The 19479-nt window shown below is 42.5% G+C and overlaps 2 protein-coding genes across 6 annotated transcripts in view; one reads left to right on the top strand and one right to left on the bottom strand.

Moving 5' to 3' along the window:
• The window catches only part of COX11 (cytochrome c oxidase copper chaperone COX11), a 234639-nt gene that overhangs the window by 5654 nt on the left and 209506 nt on the right, over positions 1-19479 (bottom strand). The window contains exon 2 of the mRNA XM_069067476.1: positions 2355-2613. Coding sequence (XP_068923577.1) covers positions 2355-2582 — 228 coding nt within the window. The 5' untranslated portion in view covers positions 2583-2613. The remainder of the gene's footprint in view (positions 1-2354; positions 2614-19479) is intronic.
• The window catches only part of STXBP4 (syntaxin binding protein 4), a 244315-nt gene continuing 227479 nt past the window's right edge, over positions 2644-19479 (top strand). For 3 of the 5 annotated variants that reach the window (XM_069067474.1, XM_069067471.1, XM_069067473.1), the window contains exon 1: positions 2644-2806. The gene's annotated coding sequence lies outside the window, so the exon portion shown is untranslated. Of the gene's footprint in view, positions 2807-8252; positions 8450-19479 lie in introns of all 5 variants that reach the window. The other 2 variants (XM_069067472.1, XM_069067470.1) reach the window with 2 other exon arrangements.

Genomic DNA, 19479 nt, shown 5'->3' with positions numbered 1-19479 from the left:
AGGTCCTTCTGTTTCCATCTAGCTACCTGTCCTTTCCCCTCCACCCCCCTGCCCCAGATTTCAACCAATTCCTGAAGTCCCAAAACACGATTTCTTTCCATCAAATTCCAATGGTTCAGTGAATTGCTATCTAAAAAATGTCTCCAAATGCCTTTAATCATAACTGTGACAGTGCTCCTAATTGCTTCAAAATACACAAACATATATGCTACCATTTTAATTTTGTTATTATCAGTGCACCTTTTAAGTATGAAATGCCTACTTTGTATAATCACTTTACTTTTAAATGAACATCTGAATTTCCAATTCAGTACACTGAACAAAGCAGAAGCTAGCAGTAATTAACAAAGGGTATCTGGGGCTTTATTCTAGTGGCCACATCCCTAAGGACCTGCTGGTCCAATCATTTAGCCAGTTCTGGTGTAATCTAATTATATTCAATTGAAAGCATTTAGGGGTGGCTAGGTGGCACAGTGAATAGAGCACTGGCCCTGGAGTCAGAGGACCTGAGTTCAAATCCAGCCTCAGACACTTAACACTTACTAGATGTGTGACCTCGGGCAAGTCACTTAACCCCAACTGCCCTCCAAAAAGCAAAAAAAAAAAAAGGCATTTATTATGTTCCTGATTTATGCTAGGCATTTATATAGAAAAAAAAGAAGAGTACTTGTTTTCTAAGGGCACACATTTTAAGGAGGAACATATAGACACATGTGCATGTATGTGCGTGTGTATCTACAAAACATACAAAGCAGATATAAGATAAGTAGGGGTTGGAGGATAGAAGTACTGACACCTGAATTGAATCTTGAAGGAAATGACCAGAGATTTCCAAAGTTGGAGGTGAGAGAGCAGTTCACTGTAGGAAAATGAAAGTCAGTGCAAAGACATAATCTGTCATGTATGAATAGAAAAACCATAAAATGCATGGGAGGAATAATGTAGGATCAGGTTGGAAAGTCAGGATGGAACCATGTTTTAAAGAACTTTAAATATAAAGAGAAGCTTACAGTTGATCCTAGAGAAGTAGCCATTGCGCTTCACCAAGTATGGAGGTAACATGGTCAGCTCTGCACTTTTAATTACTTGGCAGCAGTGGTGAGAATGAAGTAGGCAAAGATAGGAGGCAGGGAGGTCTGTTTAGCCACTATCTCAATTGTCCAGAGGAGAGGTGAGGAGGGCCTGAGTGGAAAGTGGCTGTGTGGGGAGAGCAGGTGAGATGTGAAGAGATGTTGCAGAGCTAGAACTGAGGAGATCTGGCCATTAGCTGGGAGAGTCAGGTCTCCAAGTCCAGCTGTGCCTCTTGGCTGCCTAACAAGCAGGAGCTGTGTCTTCTCTAAATGCCATTTCCCCCAGGGCTCCATACATGTTCTGTACACAAACATCACATACTTCATAACCTAACCCCCTCCTGCCTTTCCAGTTTTCTTACACCTTACTCCCCAACACTCTGCTCCTGTGAAACTGGCTTCGTGGCTGTTTCAAGAACAAGACACTCCATCTTTTGGCTTGGAAAATTTTCTGTGGCTTTTCATCTCATCCCCGTCTTTACTCCCACTACTGACCTCCTTGGCTTCCTCTAAGTCTCAGCTAAAATTCCAGCTACAGGAGGCCTTCCCTAACCCCTCTCTGTTTTAGTGCTTTCTCGTCTTTCCTTACTTCTTATTTAACCTGTTTAGAACTTGCTTTGAGTCTATCTGGTTGCATTTTACCTCCCTGTCAGACTGTAAGCTGCTTGAAAGCAGTGGCCGTCTTTTGTCTCTTTTTGCATCCCCACCACTAAACACCGGGTCTAGCACGTAGTCCGTGCTTAATAAATGTTTCTTTAACTGAACTTGATGTTTGCTGAATGAATGAATGAATGGTGATACGGGCGGTGTCACAGAAGAAAAGTGAGGGTAATCTCCAGTGCAGGGGGCTGGTCAACAGCATTAAAAGCTACACTGAGGTCAAAGAGAATAAACATGAGAAAAGTCACTGGATTGAGCAACCAGAGCTTGCGTTCACATAGAGCCTTATTTAGGATTTTGCAAAGCACTTTACATAAATTATCTCATTTGATCCAGACTACAAAAGACAATGAGAGGTACTGTTTTTTACTCTTGTATTACAGATGAGGAAGCTGAAGCCTAGAGAGGAGAAATGATTTGTCCAAGGTCACACAGGGCTGGGGGTGTAGGGGAGATGGGATTCAAACCCGGTCCTCTCCACACCAGACCCAGCATCGTTCCCAGTAATCCCTTCCGTCTGCGTGACCTTGGGCCTGTCGCTCTCTGCCCTGGGCCTCAGTTTCTCAATGGGTGGAGGAGCCTGCAGCTTTGCCTGCGGGTCCGCGCTCCCCGCGGCCGTCCTACCTGGCAGTAGAGGCGGTAGAGGGGCACCGCAGCGTAGGAGGCCCCAATCATGCCCACGGCGGCCGCGGCCACGTACGTGAGCACAGTGCGGTTCCGCCGCCGCCACTCCTGCTCCTGCTCTCGGGTGAACGGGTTCGTGCTTTTCGGCCGAGGGGCCGTGAGCCGGCCGCCCCACCAACCCCAGCAAGCCCCGAAACGCTTCCAGGGGGGCCGCCCAAACACCGCCATGGCAACCCGGGCAAAACGCCCGAGCCCCACTTCCGGCCCCGGCTAGCGCGAGATCCGGGCCGGCGCGAGAGTGGCTGCGGGGCCCCGTGACGTTAGAGTACGGCGTCAGCTGCCGCGGCTTCTCCCGCCTGCTCTTGCGGCGGTGGCGGCGGCGGCGGCGGCGGCTCCTCCGACAGCCGCGGCTTCAGGGGACGTGCTACGGCGGCCGGGCGGTCGGATTGTGGGTGAGTTCGCGTTTCGCTCCCGGGCTCGAGCCCCTCCCCATCCGGCCCCCAAACTCCTAAGCTTGAAGTTCCGCGCGTGGACTCCGTTTCACTATCAACCCACTCCTGCTCGAATTTGGGGCTGGAGTACCCGCTCGATGGGAGACTCCACGGGCATCCTGCGCCCTCCACCTACTCCCAGTTACCTCTCCCGCTACTAACTGGGAACTCCAGTCACTGATAATGAAAGGAGGCAGGTGGAGAGAGAGAACTTGAGTGTGAATCGCGCTTTTGTCTCTTGCTGTGTGACCTCGGGAGCGTCGCTCAACCTCTCTGTTCTTCAGCTGTACAAGGAACGACTTGGACTAGACCAGAGGTTTTATACCTTTTTGGGGAGGATTGTCATGGACCCCCTTTAGCATCCAATCACTGCTCATTTATTAAGGCCCTACTATGTGCCAAGCACAGGGCTAAGAGGCTAGAGATAAAGTGAAAAACATCAGTCCTTGATCTCAAGGAGCTCATAGTCAATTGGCAGCCTGTTGTACCCTATAGTCTCCCTGACTCACCCCATCCCCCAAGCTTTTAAAAGTTCATAAAATATACAGGATTTTAAGCCAAGGCAGCAAGCATTTATTAAGAGCCTATTATGTGTTAGGTGTTGTGCTAAAGGCTTTACAAATATCCTAGGGCGGTAGGGGCTATCTTTATTACTATTTCTCAGATAAGGAAACTGAGGCAGAGAGAGGTTAAGAGACATGTCCAGGGTCACAAAGCCAATACTTGTTTGAGGTTGGAATTTGAGCTCCAGGTCCATCCTCTCCCATAGTTACCAAACCAAAAAGACAGTCCCTCTGATGAGGTACAGGCTCTGAGAACCCCCTTGAGCTCTCCTGGAATCTTCCCACTTGAGGCCATAAGCCTTTCATTATAGCCTGTTCGAAATCTCTTACTAGCCTAGCCTTCCACTGTCCAGCTAGCCCCATGCTTGATCCTCCCAAAATATCTATACACCTTTAAACTAGCCTAGCCCTCCTTTGTCATCCCCAGGTAGCCTCCAGCTATTTCCCACCCTTAATCTTACATTACTGGAGTCTGACCTCTTTTGATTCCTCCTGAAGACCAACCCCCCTCCCCCAAACTCCTCCTCTAGACCACCCCTAGATTCCTCCCACAACCTTTCTGTATCTAAGATCCATTTGCCTCCATGACAGGGCTGGAGAATCTGTCAGATGATTCTGGCCCACCTGCATCATGCATCACAAATCCTGAGGCTCCTTAAGAGTCTACCCATTATGGCAAACCTTTAATAAACTTTGCTTTAGTTTGGCTGAGAGAAGGCTTGAGTTGAATTCAATCGGCAGGACCCGGCATGTTGGTATTTTGGGGTCTCAAACACCCCTAACCTTAGACCTCTACATTTTATGCTTCCCTGACCTCATCACCTGCCCTCAAAGAACTTAGCTTCTAAGAGGGGAGGACAGCCCATAAAAGGAGCTAACCAGTTATCTTGAAATACAATTATCAAAATACTCTAGGTTAATAACCCCTGGACTAGATAATTTTTTAAAAATTAAATCCTATCAAATTTTTTTTCAGTTAACAGGCGTTTGTATTCATCCTTTTCCCTCATCCCCCCCCAAAACAAACAAACAAACAAACAACAACAAACCCCTAGTAACAGATGTAATCAAGCACATTGATTTACACATTGGCCAAAATAGTCTCATTCTTCATAATGTGGAATAAGTGAGCTTTAAAAACCTTTCTGCTTCAACGTTCCAGATCTATTGATCCTATCTTGATTCAGCAGAAATGTGCACTAAGATTTTTGGGACACCCTATATAACACACACACACACACACACAATTCTTAGGGTCATAGATTTAGAGCTGAAAGGGACCTTGGAGACCATGAAATCCATCCCCCTCATTTTACAGGTGAGGAAACTGAGTCAGAGAGTTGAAGAGGCTTGCCCAAGGTCACACAGCTAGTGTAAGGGAGGTCTTTCGGACTCCTCATCTAGCACTATACCATCCTCAATTACAATATTGAGTTCCCTCCTTAAAATAGGAACTTCCTCAGAGAGTCCATTCTTTTTGTTGCTCTGTGTTTCCCCCTTAGCAAAATGCCTGGTATGTAAATCGATGGTAAGGGCTTAGTAAATGCTGACTGGTTTGGCCTGAAAGCCAAGAAGACCCTCCTTCAAATCCTTTCTCTTATCCAACTCTCTGAAACTTGGAGAGACACCAGCCTACATTGGTAGAGGACTTTTCCTCTTCTGGGGCTTTTCGATTGGGAAAAAACAACACCACAGATCCAGGCTCTTTCTGTTCTTGATTAACAGCAGAACTCAACCTCGGTGACAGCGGAGGTTGCTTCATTTTTGTCTTTGCATTTCCAAGGCCTGGTGCTTATCTTGGCATGTAATAGGGGCATAATAGATGCTGGTTAATTGCTTGATGTTTTGGGTGCTGCCATCCTCCCTTCATGCCCTCCATAGCATTTAGGTAATCTGCCAATCAGAAGTCCTTACTTACTCTGCAGAAATTCTGGGATATTGTGTCCGGTTCTAGGCAGTGCTCTTCAAGAGAGGCTGGAGGCATTCTGGGAGTCCAGCCAAGGGAGATCCATTCCATTACTAATAGGAACATAGATTGGGGGCTATGAGGACCCCTACTGGAGCTCATCTAGTGTACCCCTATCATTTCATAGATAAGGAAAGTCATCCCTAGAGTGATTCAGTGAGGAGTCTTGGGAACAATTCAACAAACATCTGTTGAACACCTACTGTGTGCTATGCAGTATAATAGGCCCTGGGGATGCTAAGAAAAAAATGAACACAACCCCTGCTATCAAAGTGGTTTCATTCTCATATAAGGAACACTTGTGGAAACTGGGAATGTTTAGACTGGAAAAGACAAGCATGTGGTGTGTTTGTGGGGAGAGAGAGAGAGAATGGGAGAGAGAAATCACTCAGGCAGAAAGCAGTAGCAATTGTGACTGTCTTCAGTAAAACTCAAGATAAAATAAGACATTATTATTTGAAGAGTTGCTCTTTGTAAGGATTAGATGTATTTTGCCCGGCCACAGATATTTAGAGATCTAGGACTTTTGGATGGAAGTTTCAAGGACAAAGCTTTTAACTCCTGGTTAGGAAGAATGTTTTTTCCAATTAGAGCTGGCCCATCTTGGTTTGTCCCATAGCCATAGTGGTATAATGGGAATGCACTTGGAGCCAAGAAATAAGGTTCAAGTCCCGCCTGCCACTTACCAGTGGTATGACCTGCGACACGTTCTTTGACCTCTCTGAGACTCAAATTTTTTCATTCATACAATGGAGCTAATAATATTTGTAATATTTACCTTGCAGTTGTGAGGAAAGTACTTTGTGAATTTTTAAGCACCTTATAAATGTGAGGTGTAATTGTTATTCATTTAGATCAGGGTGGGGAAATCCTAACTCCACAGAACAAATCCTTTTATTAAGAGCATTCTGTCAAAGGCCCTCACTTGTGGACCTAGAGTACCACATGTGGCCAAGGAGGCAGGTTCCCCACCCCTGATTTAGATTGACCTGGGATATTAGGAAAGAAATTCCAGTCTCAGGTACCTCCCACCCTGAACTTGACAGCTGAGGGCCCTTCATATCCTATGAATTCTTTTATGTTTGCATGCCCATTTCATACTTAGGTAATTCATTTCCCCAGTTACCTTGTAAGCATCTTAGAGTCAAGATCAAAGATTAGAGCTAGAATGAACTACTGTGATCATTTAGTTAAACTCCTCAGTGAAGAAAATCTGAGAGATGAGTAACTTGTTCAAGGCCACAAAGGTAGTTAAATTGAGAACCATTTCTTATCTCTGTTATAACACCTAGAAGATAGTTTCCTTCTCTTTCCTTCCTCCAATCATCCTCCCCCCACCATGCATGGTCTCTTCAGCTGTCTATCTCTTTCTCACCCTTCCACCCCTCCTTCTCTCTTCCCCTTTCTCTTTCTCTCCCTGTCTCCCCCTTCTCTCTTTTTCCTCTCTTCTTCCTTTTCTCCTCCTCCTCTCTCACTTTTCTCTCTCCCTCCTCTCTCATCTTTCTCCTCCTGTCTCTCTCTTTCCCTTTCCTTCCTCTTCCTCTTTTCTTTCCCTCTCATTCTCTCTTTCCCTACCCCCTTCTTTCCTCCCTCCCCTTCTCTCTCTTTGTCTGTCTCTCTCACACATACACACACACACACACACACACACACACACGTGTACACACCTATACTCAAGCTCCAAGTTATTATCCAATTACCTTCCTGCCCAGGGGACCTTAGTATTGGCAAAGACCACTATCATCTTTCTTTCCGTACAATTACGTACAGCAGTCAATGAAGATGTCAGTAGTGAGGCTTCTGGCCTTTACTCACCTTTCTTTGGTTTGCCAAAATGGAGCTATCCTTTTCTAAGGCACTGGCTTTGAAATGCCTCTAAAGTAACTTTAACAGAATAAAAGGCCTGGGGCACAAGCTGGTCCTTAAAGGCTCACTGAAAGCCTTCTCTGGACAACTCCAAGAATAAATAGGCTGACAGGGATGCTGTGTAACCTCCTTCTATTCCCACAGGGTTTTGACTTCTGCTAGGTCTCTATTCAGAATGCTTTGCATTTCCTACAACTTGGAAGTATTTAGAATGGCAACAAATTGAATTTTTCATTTTTATTTTTAGTACTGAATTCTCTCCCTCTGTCCCTAACCTCCTCCCCATTGAGAAGGCATATTGAAAAATAGGACAACCATCGTACATATAAAGTCATGCAAAACATTTCCACATTAGCTTTCTTGAAAAAAAAAAAGATAAAAAACCCAATTAGGTACCTGTACTAAGTTCAGCCCCAGTGATGAGCTATGAGGGGAGGGAAGTCCTGGCCCAGTCTGGAAATGGAGCATAATGGAAGTACTTATGCCTTTCCTCCATTCCCCGTTCCACGTGCACTCTGGTTTACCTCCTTTGGTGGTCAGCACCATCTGCACTAAGATATTCAGCAGGCAGGACACTGATGTTGCTAACTTGTTCCAGTATGTCATCTTGTTTTTCCGTCCCTTGTGTTAAGCTGATCATCACGACATTTTTGAGTGAATCAGCCTGTAATTCCATGCCAGCCTTTCTATTGCTTGGATTTCTAGCAGCAGTGTTATCACACAGATTTAGTTGCTGACCCAAACAGTAGAATCACTAGAGCTCCACTGGCAAGGATTTCAGAGTTCCAGGCCTTCCCAGCTACTAGTATGGCTTCAGGATTTACATTACCTGGCTAATACTCTTCCTTTGTGGCTACGTATCCATCTCATGACATGGACTGTGCATTGGGATTAAAGGTAGTTGCTATTATTATTTCTATTATATCTATAGTATATGACTTGGGAACATTTAAAAAAACCACAAAGCTTTCTTTTTTTAACTATTTACATTCAAACTTTTATTTAAAAACAGAACTAAAGTTGACAGTAATAAACATGAAAAATCCATTTGGAATTATTTACACTCTGGCTATGGAGAAAAGAGGGGAAAGGAGAGAAAAACTGTTATTCTTCACTGCTGTCAAACCTCCTACACCCTTGGGATCTAGGCTGAAACTGCAGAACCAGAAAGTAGGGACAGTTTCCACCCTGATCCCCCAAGAAGAAAAGGTGAGAAGTGAGAATTAAGTAACACCTTTCCCAAGTTACAGTACAAGTTGTCTTTAGCAACCTGTGAGATAACATATCTGATTGTGACTGTGAATGATTGTGGTGTTTTGTTATTATTATTACTAATGGTAATAATAAATGTGAAATGACGGGTTCATCTGTGATTAGAAGATGGTACCTCAGGGAAAGATGTGAGACATCTCCCATGTAGGTGGGAAATGTTTGCTTGCTCAACATGTATTAGACTTGCTGTTTACAGGGAGATAGAAGGTACCATTGTTTCAGTCTTATGGTCTTAAATAATTAAGCCCTTAATTAAACCTTCAAAGTTGACTGTGGATCTGCATCTGATTTACATATTACAGCCATTTTACAGATTACGTAAAGGAGCTGTGTAGAGGGGTTGTTAGCCACACATTGTCTTCCCAATTAGTTCTTGGATTTCTAAGTACAAAAGGTTCAAAAGTGTTGTAGAATTGACCACCTTTATGTTGTTTGTGCTTGTGTGCGTGTTTTTCTGTTACAAGTTTTGTTTTGTTTAATCTTAAAAATTAGTTAAGATGCTATAAATATTAAACTATTTAAACACAGAATCCCATTTCTTATTTGCCTTTTTGCATTTGGGGTATGCACCCCTCATCCCCCTGTTGATACACTCTTAGGAAGTGATGTTTCTAATACATCATGTGGTAGGATAATGTTTCATTTCACTCACTAGCTGTATATGGGAGTTCTCTTTCTCCATCCCCTGTATCTTAGTAGGAATGGTGATGCCCCTGAATCTTGAGTAGGAAGACCAAGCAAATCATAATTTGTTTTGCGAGGAAGGTGGGAATGAACCTTTTCACTACCAGTATTCAACTGGTAGGCCGCTAGGTGGCGCCATTGTGCACAGAGAGTCCTAAAGTCAGCAAAACTCCTCTTCCTGAGTTCAAATGCAGCCTGAGACACTTACTAGTTGTGTGAGGCTGGACAAATTGACTACTTAATCCTGTTTGCCTTGGGTGTCCTCATCTGTAAAATGAGCTGGAGAAGGAAATGGCAAACCACTCTAGTATCTTTGCCAAGAAAACCTCTAATGGGGTCACAAAGATTTGGACACTGCTGAATCAACTGAACAAAATAAATTCTACTGTTGGCTTATGTTGCTAGGACTTATGGAACCCTACATTTTCCGAAGGATTAAACTTTCATACCATACCACTCAAAGGGTATGGCACAAATGGATTGGCACATGCTAGGTGTGAGTAGGCTGCAACATTTTAAAATAAGGAAATAATAAGAAATATCCCAAGGAAGGGAGGACATTAAAGAAATGCATGATGAGAAAAGAAAAGATGGACTGGCCATTTGGCAAATAAAAGGGATAGCTGTGGCATCTTGTATACTCCATTGGTATCTTTCCAATGTCAAGAGAAGATACCTAGCATGTGAATAGACTTAGGAGAGAACATGGACCAGAATCACAGGATGAGAAGAAAGAGATGAGTTCTAGAAAGAACATCCACATCCCTGAGCTCATGAATCCATCTGAGTATTAAGTATAGACTGAGCCATTTTATCTCAGTTTGTGAATGGTAATAGTATAAAGATTCTTCAGAAACCCAGAAGTATCTTGTTACTGGAACTGCAGTACCGTGGAAAAAACCCTAGAAATGATGTTCTTAGGACTTGAATTCAAATCCCAATTCTGTCACAAAATGTATGTGTGAGATCTTGAACAAATCTCTTGTCCTCAGCAAAGGAGAAGAGAAAGCAAACTCAGACACAGGTCTTTAACAGCATTCAATGACAGCCTGTCCTTGTTAACTGCTCAAGATCCTGACAACTCCCTTCAGATGGATTGGAGCCATCAGTACCAAGTACACTGTATTATAACTTTTAGTCCATCAAATGTTATTTTGAGAAATGAATTGTAAAGAGCTTTTGAAATCAATGAACAAATGAATGCATTATACCGAGATAAATGAATAATTTCAATTTCATTGTCACATCATCTGTCAAATTTACTCAGGGTACTTATGTTACATGCTGATGGAATTGTGCCACAAAAATTAGGCAGGTCAGCAGCTGCTCTGAGAGAGAAGGGGTGGGAGGGAGAGAGAGAGAGACAGAGAGAGAGATGGAAGAGAGTATCTCGGCAGTAGGGATCCCTAGCAGGAGAGCTAACAGTGCAGACCCTGACATACACAGGTATACTGTAGGTGGTCTGAAGCTTATAAAAGGGTCGAAGCCCAAGTCTGGAACTTGGAAAATATTTTCCCATAGAAACAGTGCTGTGATGATCTCATTTGATCCTCCCAACAACCCTTTCAAGAAGGAAGGACAAGAATTATTGTGTGTTGATAAAATTTGTGCCAGTTTGTGCCCACAAGATGATATTCCTGTCTCTTGGGGAAGAATTTGTGCTATACATGATCTAGTTTCCTAGGATTCATGTGCAATCCATGCTGTGATATACAGGCAGTCAGTGGCCTTGAAGTGCAGCTTAGAATGCTTCTCCATCAACAAGGAATTCAGCTGCACACCTACTAGCAGTGTTAGGCTGGGCTGGGTTGCAGTCAACCCAAAGTGAACCATTACATGACTATTATGTGAAGATGAGAGTAAGCATAGTATAGTTTCTAGAACCCCAGCTATAGAATCCAGAAGTCCTGCCTATGACACATAGGAGCTGTGTGACCACTGACAAGTCCATTAACCTCTCAGTATTGCCCAGCCCTGACTCCAGATCACTTTGAAAGACTGAGTGACAAGAGCTGCTAATCTGTGTCTATGGGGTGGTGGGGCGAGGTGGGGTTTACATACTGGGGAAAATGATGAAATGGACGATCTGGAACACCTCCCCATGCATCCCTGAGAAGACATTTTACATTAAAAACACTTGTCTGCTTTATTATATTGGGGATGCATTTCAAGTATGGATCAGACTAGATGGCCTCTGCCATCCCTTCTAACTCTAAAATTCTGTAATTCTATTGCCATGGGACTGTTTTGTTCTTATCAGTTCGAGAAAACACAGTTCCAAGTTTGTTGCTTCCCTCAGCAAGAAGCCACCATACCATGCAATCAGAAGTTGATTAAAATTCACCCTCTGCTCCCTGTGGGACCAGGGACGTCACTTAACCTTAGAGGGCCTTGGTTTCTTCACCTGCAAAATTAAGAGACTTAACTAAATCATCTCTAAGGTTCCTTCTCGGGCAATTGGGGTTAAGTAACTTGCCCAAGGGTTACACGGCTAGTATTTTTGTGTGAGTGTTAAGTGTTTTAGGCCAGAACCGAACTCTGGTCCTCCCAACTCCAGGGCCAGCACTTTACTCACTGTGCCACCTAGCCGCCCCTTCCTTCTCATTTTAAATCTAGTGTTTTTTGACTATGGATCTCTGCTCTAGAACTCTGTTAGCGTGTGCTCCAAAGCACTGTGTTCACTACTGTCAACAGTGCTTCCTTGACCACTTAGGAAATGATGGAAGAATTAAGTATTGCTTTTTCCAGGACGCCAGGAAAGAAGTGTCTCACTCATCCCATTTTCCCCATGAACTTCTCTTTCCCTGAATGAGGGACAAGGGGGGGCTGAGGTCTCCCCACCAATTGATGGAACCAGGTCAGGGAAGAGGAGGGATCCCTTAACTCTTTTCCACCCATAACACTCCTTGTTACGGTAATAGAGAAATGGGAGGGAGTCAAGGGCTAGGGCAAATCTCCAGCTAGTACTCATCTGGGAAAGGATTAAAGGATTTAGCATCTAGTGAGCCAACTCCCTCTTCCAAAGGAGGGATCTGCCTCCCTGAACTCTTCCCATGGTCAGGGAGGCAGGAAGTAACTACACAGGGTAATGAAGGAAGAAAGCTGGAAGCCTGAAAGATTTTGGAACAGTGTAATTGGGAGCATCTAACCTTTGGGTTAAGGGAATCTAGGTGGCACAGTGAATAGAGTGCTGGGCCAGGAAGACCTGAGTTCACATGTGACTTTTTGACCCAGGTCAAGTCGATTAACCCTATTTGCTTAAGTTTCCTCATCTATAAAATGAACTAGAAAAGAAAATGGCAAATTGCTCCAGTATCTTTGCCAAGAAAATCTTAAATAGGGTCACAAAGAGTTAGACATGATTGAAAAACAACTGAATGAGTCAAGATGACTTTTGGATAGGAAGGTATGTGGCTCCAGAAGAGAAAGTGAGGTTGGTGACTTTGCACAGCTCTGCCTCACTTAAATCCAATTCACTTGCAAGTCATAGCACCACCTTCCTGATGTCATGGTCCTCTTCAAAAACGAAGGACAAACAACAATTAACAATCTGTGAGTATTAGTAGCTGCCACAATGGAGACCCAACTGGCCATTTCCAGTTGGGCAGTGCAGCTCCTTCTTTCCTTCCTTCCTTCCTCCCTCCCTCCCTCCCTCCCCCCCTCCCTCCCTCCCTCCCTCCCTCCCTCCCTTCCTTCCTTCCTTCCTTCCTTCCTTCCTTCCTTCCTTCCTTCCTCCCTCCCTCCCTCCCTCTCTCCCTCTCTCCTTCCCTCTCTCCCTCCCTTCTTCTTTTTCTCCTCTCCCTCGGTCCACATAGGGAACCATGCCCTTACCTGTGAATGCTCTGCCCAAAGGAATATAAATTTTGATCACTGAAACCTCATAAGATATCCTGGGGTTTACAGGCTAGATTTCTTTTTTAAGGACCATGCCTTAAACCTAAATCACTCTGGCTATCGTTGATTGACCCAGGCTCATTTGGTCATTGTTTGGGCTCTGATGGTTCAGAGTGAGTGTAAATAGCAATTGTTTCCATTTTTGCCAGAAATCCTGAAGGCATTCTCCTCCCAGATTGATTTTTTTTTTTTTTGACTAGGTAAAGGAAGCCATTCTTTGCTTCATTTCTTACCTAGTTAATTACCATTAATCACTTAATGGGCATTGCTCAGACAAAAGGCCAAGTTCTTCCACTGCATCCAGGGCCATCTTCAGTCATCCTCATCTATATCTTGCCATTGGACCCAGATGACTTTGGAGGAGAAAGTGAAGCTTTGCACAGCCCTGACTCACTTTAAGGCATGATATCACCTTCCCAATGTTATGATCCTCTTTGAGAATGAAAGACAAACAACAATATGGTTGTAGCAGAGAGGAAAGGGAATCTTACTTTTAGTAAAGGAAGGCAACCACATACTGGCAAGGGAAAGTAGGGCTACCACACAAACTAGCTTCCATGCCCCCTTGCCCAGTATGAGGCAGGAGGACAACAGTGTTTGGGGATGCCCTACCTGGGTGGGTTCACAAGAGGATGTGGCTAAAATTATAGATCTAGAGTTGCTTAGAGTCTATGTTGTCCAACCCCCTTATTTTACAGATGAGGACACTGAATTCCAGGGAAATTAAGTGGCTTATTGAAGATCACATAGATTAGGTATGGTAGAGCTGGGGTTTGAATCCAGGTCTCTGACTCCAAAATCAGGGTTCTTTTCATTGTGTTGTATTGTCTTGCCAGAGCCAGTGGGAGCTCAGGCTTGGTTCCCTTCCCTAAAGGCCTCCCAAGTTCAGGTCAGTATCAAGTTAACCTTTTAGTAGCTAACTCAAGTTATACCTTCACAGACCTACCTGTGGGTGCCACATAAGATGGAGCTTACATATATTGCTAGACAGTTTTCAAAATGCTTTTCTCACAGTGACCCAGTGAGCAATGGGTAGAGTGTGTATGTATGTACATACATGCATACACATACATATACGTGTGTATATATGTATGTATATATATTAGATGAAGAAACTAAGGCAACTATCATTTCACTTTGATCTTTGTGTTCCAGAGCTTAGCCCAGTGCCTAGCACTTAGTAGGTGCTTAATAAACGTCTGTTGACTGACTGAGTGACTGAAGTCAGCACCTGACATGTGACAGCCTGAATAAATGCTTGTTGAATTGAGAAGAGAAAAAAGCATTGTCCTTTCTCATCTCTGCCCGCTTGTGCCTTCCCTCAGAGATTCCTTTACATTCACTCTGTATGTATATTGTATGTCCCTAGTTATCTTCTTGTTACTTTTTCTCATTAGAAGTAAGCTCCTTGAGGGCAGGACCTAAGTTTTTGCCTTTCTTTGAAACTCTAGTGCTTAACATAGTGTCTGGCTCATAATAAATTCTAGTTGACTCTGTTAAAAGTCAATGACTGTATTTTTTGTTTTATTTTTCTTTTTTCCTTTGCATCCTTAGCACTTAGCATAGTACTAGATACAGAGTAAGCACTTGGTAGATGTTTGCTGATAGATTGAAGAAGATGAAGAAAAATACCCTTTCACTACATTCTTTGCCATTAATTTCAAATTTACAAGAAGAGGAGAAAGGTTTCCTCAGTGTGGGGAATTCCTAGTGTGAGAATTGCCTCTTATCAAAATCTGTTGTAGTAGATAAATCCTTAGGAGTTTTTTGAGGCACATAGAGGTTAAGTGACTTGCCTGAGTCTCATAGCTACTAAGTGTCATAGGTAGTTGTCTTCCAGGTTCAGCAGTCTATCAGATATACCACATTTTCTCTACCTTCAGATCATTCTATCCTCAGATCCTAGATTTAGAACTAGAAGAGATTGAAGAGAGTATTTACATAGTCTGATCCTTCATTCTACATTTGAGAATAGAACTTAGAAAGATTAAGTTATTTGGGTAACCTTGTTAATTTGAAATTTAAATCATTAAAAATGAAAACCAAATATTTTAGAAAAATGGAGGCAAAATTGCATAATGAAAAGAAGCATTGAATTTGGAATTGGAAGATGTAGATTCTGATCTCAGCTCTGTTATTTGCAACCAATGTGTCCTTGAATAGTTGATAAATGCTTGCTGATAGATTGAATCTCTAAATCTTATTAGTGTCTTTATCCATAAAGTAAGGGATTTTGTACCTACATGACTTTAAAGGTCCCTTCCAACCAGACTTATCACTAGGAATTCAAGCACCTAGGACAAATTCAGTTGGCAGTAGGGAGAGCTCTGAAGGGGCCTCATGCTACTCTAGGGAAACCCTTTTCTGTCTTTGGAACAGACTCAGCCCTGCCTCCAAAAGATCCTGGACCCCAAATTCCTTATCTCCCCAGGACTGAATGAGGTCCAGAGAAATATACCTCCTCCCAGAGAAGTGATAGTCCTAAAGGCCCCTGTGTCTCTGTTGTCCCTAAACTGCCTAAGAACCTTACCTCTGCTTGGGGCCACCCTACTGGGGAGGAGCAGCATTTATCCATCAGATGCCCTTGGTCCTTGCTCATCTTTCCTGGAGGGCCACTGCAGGGGAGAAAGCATGCACTTCTACTTCATTAGGTGGAAACCTCATAGCCCATGGAAGCTGTGGGTCTGTTTTGACCTCTGATTAATCTTGAAAGCCTAAATGATTTAGACCCCTTTTTATTAACAGTTGTTTCTATTTCCCTACTAATTTAAAACTAGCTGAATCCAATTTCTGTAAAAGCATTTTAAAAATCTGGGATGAGGTTCAAAGGGTGTTAAATTTTCAATTATATCACTAGCCAAATTGGGGGAAATAATTGGTTCATATATACATTTATTTCCATATTCTAATGAGATTCATTTGTCTACACTACTAACATTTACAGACAACTCTCTTGTGGTCCTTGGCCTGCTTTTTAATGTTTTCACCCTTCACAAAATCAAAAACTGTCTTCAAATTTGGACTCATTCATTTTAATCCAAGCCCTGTGCAAGTACTGGGATTAAGGTTACTGGGAAATTTCCTCTTGTTATTTCTGACAAATTTTTAAAAGGCTCACTTTTGATTTCATTTCATTTTCCCATTAAGAATACATTAAATGAATGCCTTGTTAAATGAGAGATCAAACCACCAGAATCATCTATAGAGAAATACCCAACACACCAGTTTTCCAACTAATGTTATTTTGCCACTTCTTTGTGTCTTTAACCCTTTATAACCCAAACCCAGTGCAGAACTACAAAACAGTATCATTTGCTGAACCTATCTTTCCTCTTTATTCCTGTGTTATTAACTGATCCCTAAATAATGTCTTTTTGCTTAATGCTATATTCTTGCAGAATAAGTTAGCAGTGTTAGGCAGATATAACTGTACTTTGGTCCTTATACTTCTATTTTGTTCTTAAACTGCAGTAAAGTAGGAAGTCCGCAAGGATTGAAGTCCAAATAGATTATGAGCAGTTTGGACTGCTTTTCATTTCACACAGTGCCAAGTCATAGAGATCAGTGTTAGGGGTGGATTTGAGCTGCCTGTGATTACCTATCCTCCTCAATGATAAGGAACAAAGTGGTGCTATAGAAAGAATGCTTGGGTTTGAAATCTGAGGACATGCATTGGAATTCCTGTGCTACTTACTGTCTGTATAAGCATAGGCAAGTCAATTAAACTCTCTCAACTTCAGTTTGTCATCTGCAAACCAAGGAATTTGTACCAGATGACCCCTAGGGTCCTCCCAGCTCTAGATCTCTGATCCTCTGATTACTGAAGACTGTGGAACTATGATGGCATGATGGTTCAGAGATTTTTGTAGGTATTAAACAACCATGAAATTTATGATTGGCTCATCATCAGATCTAAGAGAAACAAAGCAATAAGGAAATAATAATATTAAAACATCAAAATAGGATTAATTGTTTTAACCTTATACATTGGATTTTTGATGTACCCGCATTACCTTTTACCTTTTTTTATCTTTTTTTACCTTTTTTCCTTTACCCAAGGAAACTATCATTCTGATACTACATGGAAGAAGCTTTCATTGAAAGTTGGTGTTAGATTTTCCCAACAAAATACATGACCTTCATGATCTTACTAAGCCCATATATATATCTTACTGTATATAATACTACTACATTTTGTCTGGATTCCTCAGACAAAGGATGGGGGACTGTCCACTTGTAGTAATTATTGCCTCTCAAAGGAATAGGTAGTTAACATTTGGTAGAATTGTGAAATCAGCAGTGCTTCAAACATTGATGATTTTTAAATGCACGGGATTATTTCCCCCATTCAAAATGGGACACAGATGCTGCTGTCTTCCTATGCAATTACCCTTCAGGGGAGAAAAGCGTTCATTATGTTGTTTGCACCATGATTCACTTCACTGTGAGAGATAGATACCTTGTAAATTATATCAGAAAGAAGATTTTCAAAGTGCATGAACCTGCTTTTAATGAATAATCATTGGGGAAAATTAGAATAATGTGGGTAGCCAGTTTTCTTTTATGAACATGGGTTTTGTTTTTGTTTTACCTGCCAAATTTTTGTTTATTCTTTATCAAGTGAAGATAAAAAAGAGTAGGCTGATAAAAAAGGAAATGATCGCTTCTTTTCATTCAAATTGTGAGTTGGAACTGGTTTTAAGTACTGGATTCTAAGAATCTGAGCACCCCCAGAGAACTTCTACCAAACAAGGTTGTAGATTGGAGGATCAAGTCCTCCTGGGATTTAGATTTGCTATTGCTTTGGACAGAGCCTGCAAAAATGGCCTTCCACTATATCCTTACTCTTTTACTTTCTCTTTTTATTCCTCTTTCAGTCTTTCTCTGACTCTGTTGATCTTAATGTATTTATTTGGCCAAATAACAATCCTGACATAGTCTTAAGTTTTCCCTTGGGAGGTATTCTGCTTACCTCACTTTCCATCACTTTACATGTTTTCTCATGCTAACTCGAGCTCTTCATATAATTTATTAAAATAAAAATTTTACTGAGGACTTTTTATATCATAGTCATTTTTGGATTTGATTCCACTCCATGCAAGTCTTACTTTATAACAAAGAAAAAAGTTAATCAAATAAACTACACAGTGACAATTTCAAACAGTATATGCAAGATCCTGCACCCATAATCTCCCCACTACTCCATTTTAGAAATGAAGTATTTCTTCATATTCTTCCACAAAGAAGATTGGTCATTATAATTAAACAGCATTTGGCTTTGAATGTCTTTTCCTTTAGACTGTCATAATTATTGCTTAGATTATTTTTCTGCTTCTGAAATATTCTGCCTTGTTTTCACAGAAGTTCCCATGTTTCTTTGAATTCCTCATAACATTTCTTGTGGCACAATAATATTAAAAGTCTTTTACTTTTAATGTGTATTCACTCCATAGAAGTGAGAGGTACAGGGTGGTGTATCAGCAAAGCCATATTCACAATGCCTATGGAAATTACAGATATGCTGATATAATTATCCATTACAAAATACATCATGCTTGCCATATGGGGGAATAAGCTAGAAAATTTATTAAGACACCAAAAGACTGAGTGCCAAAACCAGAAAATGAAAGCCATCAGAGTAGTTATGACATTGGCACAGGTAGATAAAGTAGAAAGCACCCACATTCTCAAGCCTTTAAAACAGAACAGGCTACCTCAGGCAAAGGTCCTCCTCTCCCCACTCACAGCAACCGCCCAGCGTCCCGGAAGCGCGCTCCCAGCAGCTCCGGCCCCTGGCAGTCCTCAGCAGGAGTCCTTAGCAGAAATTCTGGCAGACTCAAAAAGGGCTTCGCACTGCCGCTGCCTCTGCTGCTGCTGCTGCTGCTGCCGTCGTTGCCACCGCAGGAACTCCAGCTTTTGGTTTCCGCTTCCTCTTGCTCCGCCCCTTCCTGCTACGTCAGCAAGTACAATGGAGCATGGAAGATCTTTAAATCCCATAACCCTTACAGGTGGCCAGGTGGAACAGTGAGTAAGAGCACCGGCCCCAGAGTCAGGAGACCTGGGATCGGTTCTGTCCTCAGAGACTTAACACCCACACAAAATAACTGGCCGTGTAATCTTGAGCAAGTTCCTTCACTCCAATTGCTTAGGGGCAGTGTGATAGTAATGGCAATTAAAGATTCCCCTGTATTGGCTTGGTTTTCAAATTGATTGTGTTAAAACCCAGAGCTTGTTAATCCCACCTGTGGGATGGACTTGTTGATGTGAAAAGAAAGTCCTGAACTGGGAGGAGCTGGTGACGTAGATTTGGAGAGATAAGAGAGAGGCGGAAGATCTTTTTGGAAGCAGCACCTCGTGGAGAGAGAGAGAGACTAAGAGAATTGCTGGTG

The sequence above is a fragment of the Petaurus breviceps genome, unplaced genomic scaffold (genome assembly GCF_028583685.1).
Source record: "Petaurus breviceps papuanus isolate PSGF00001 unplaced genomic scaffold, PetGlider_PUasm1.0 90750, whole genome shotgun sequence".
In the NCBI taxonomy this organism is placed as follows: domain Eukaryota; kingdom Metazoa; phylum Chordata; class Mammalia; order Diprotodontia; family Petauridae; genus Petaurus; species Petaurus breviceps.
This window is presented reverse-complemented; position numbering and strand designations above follow the sequence as displayed.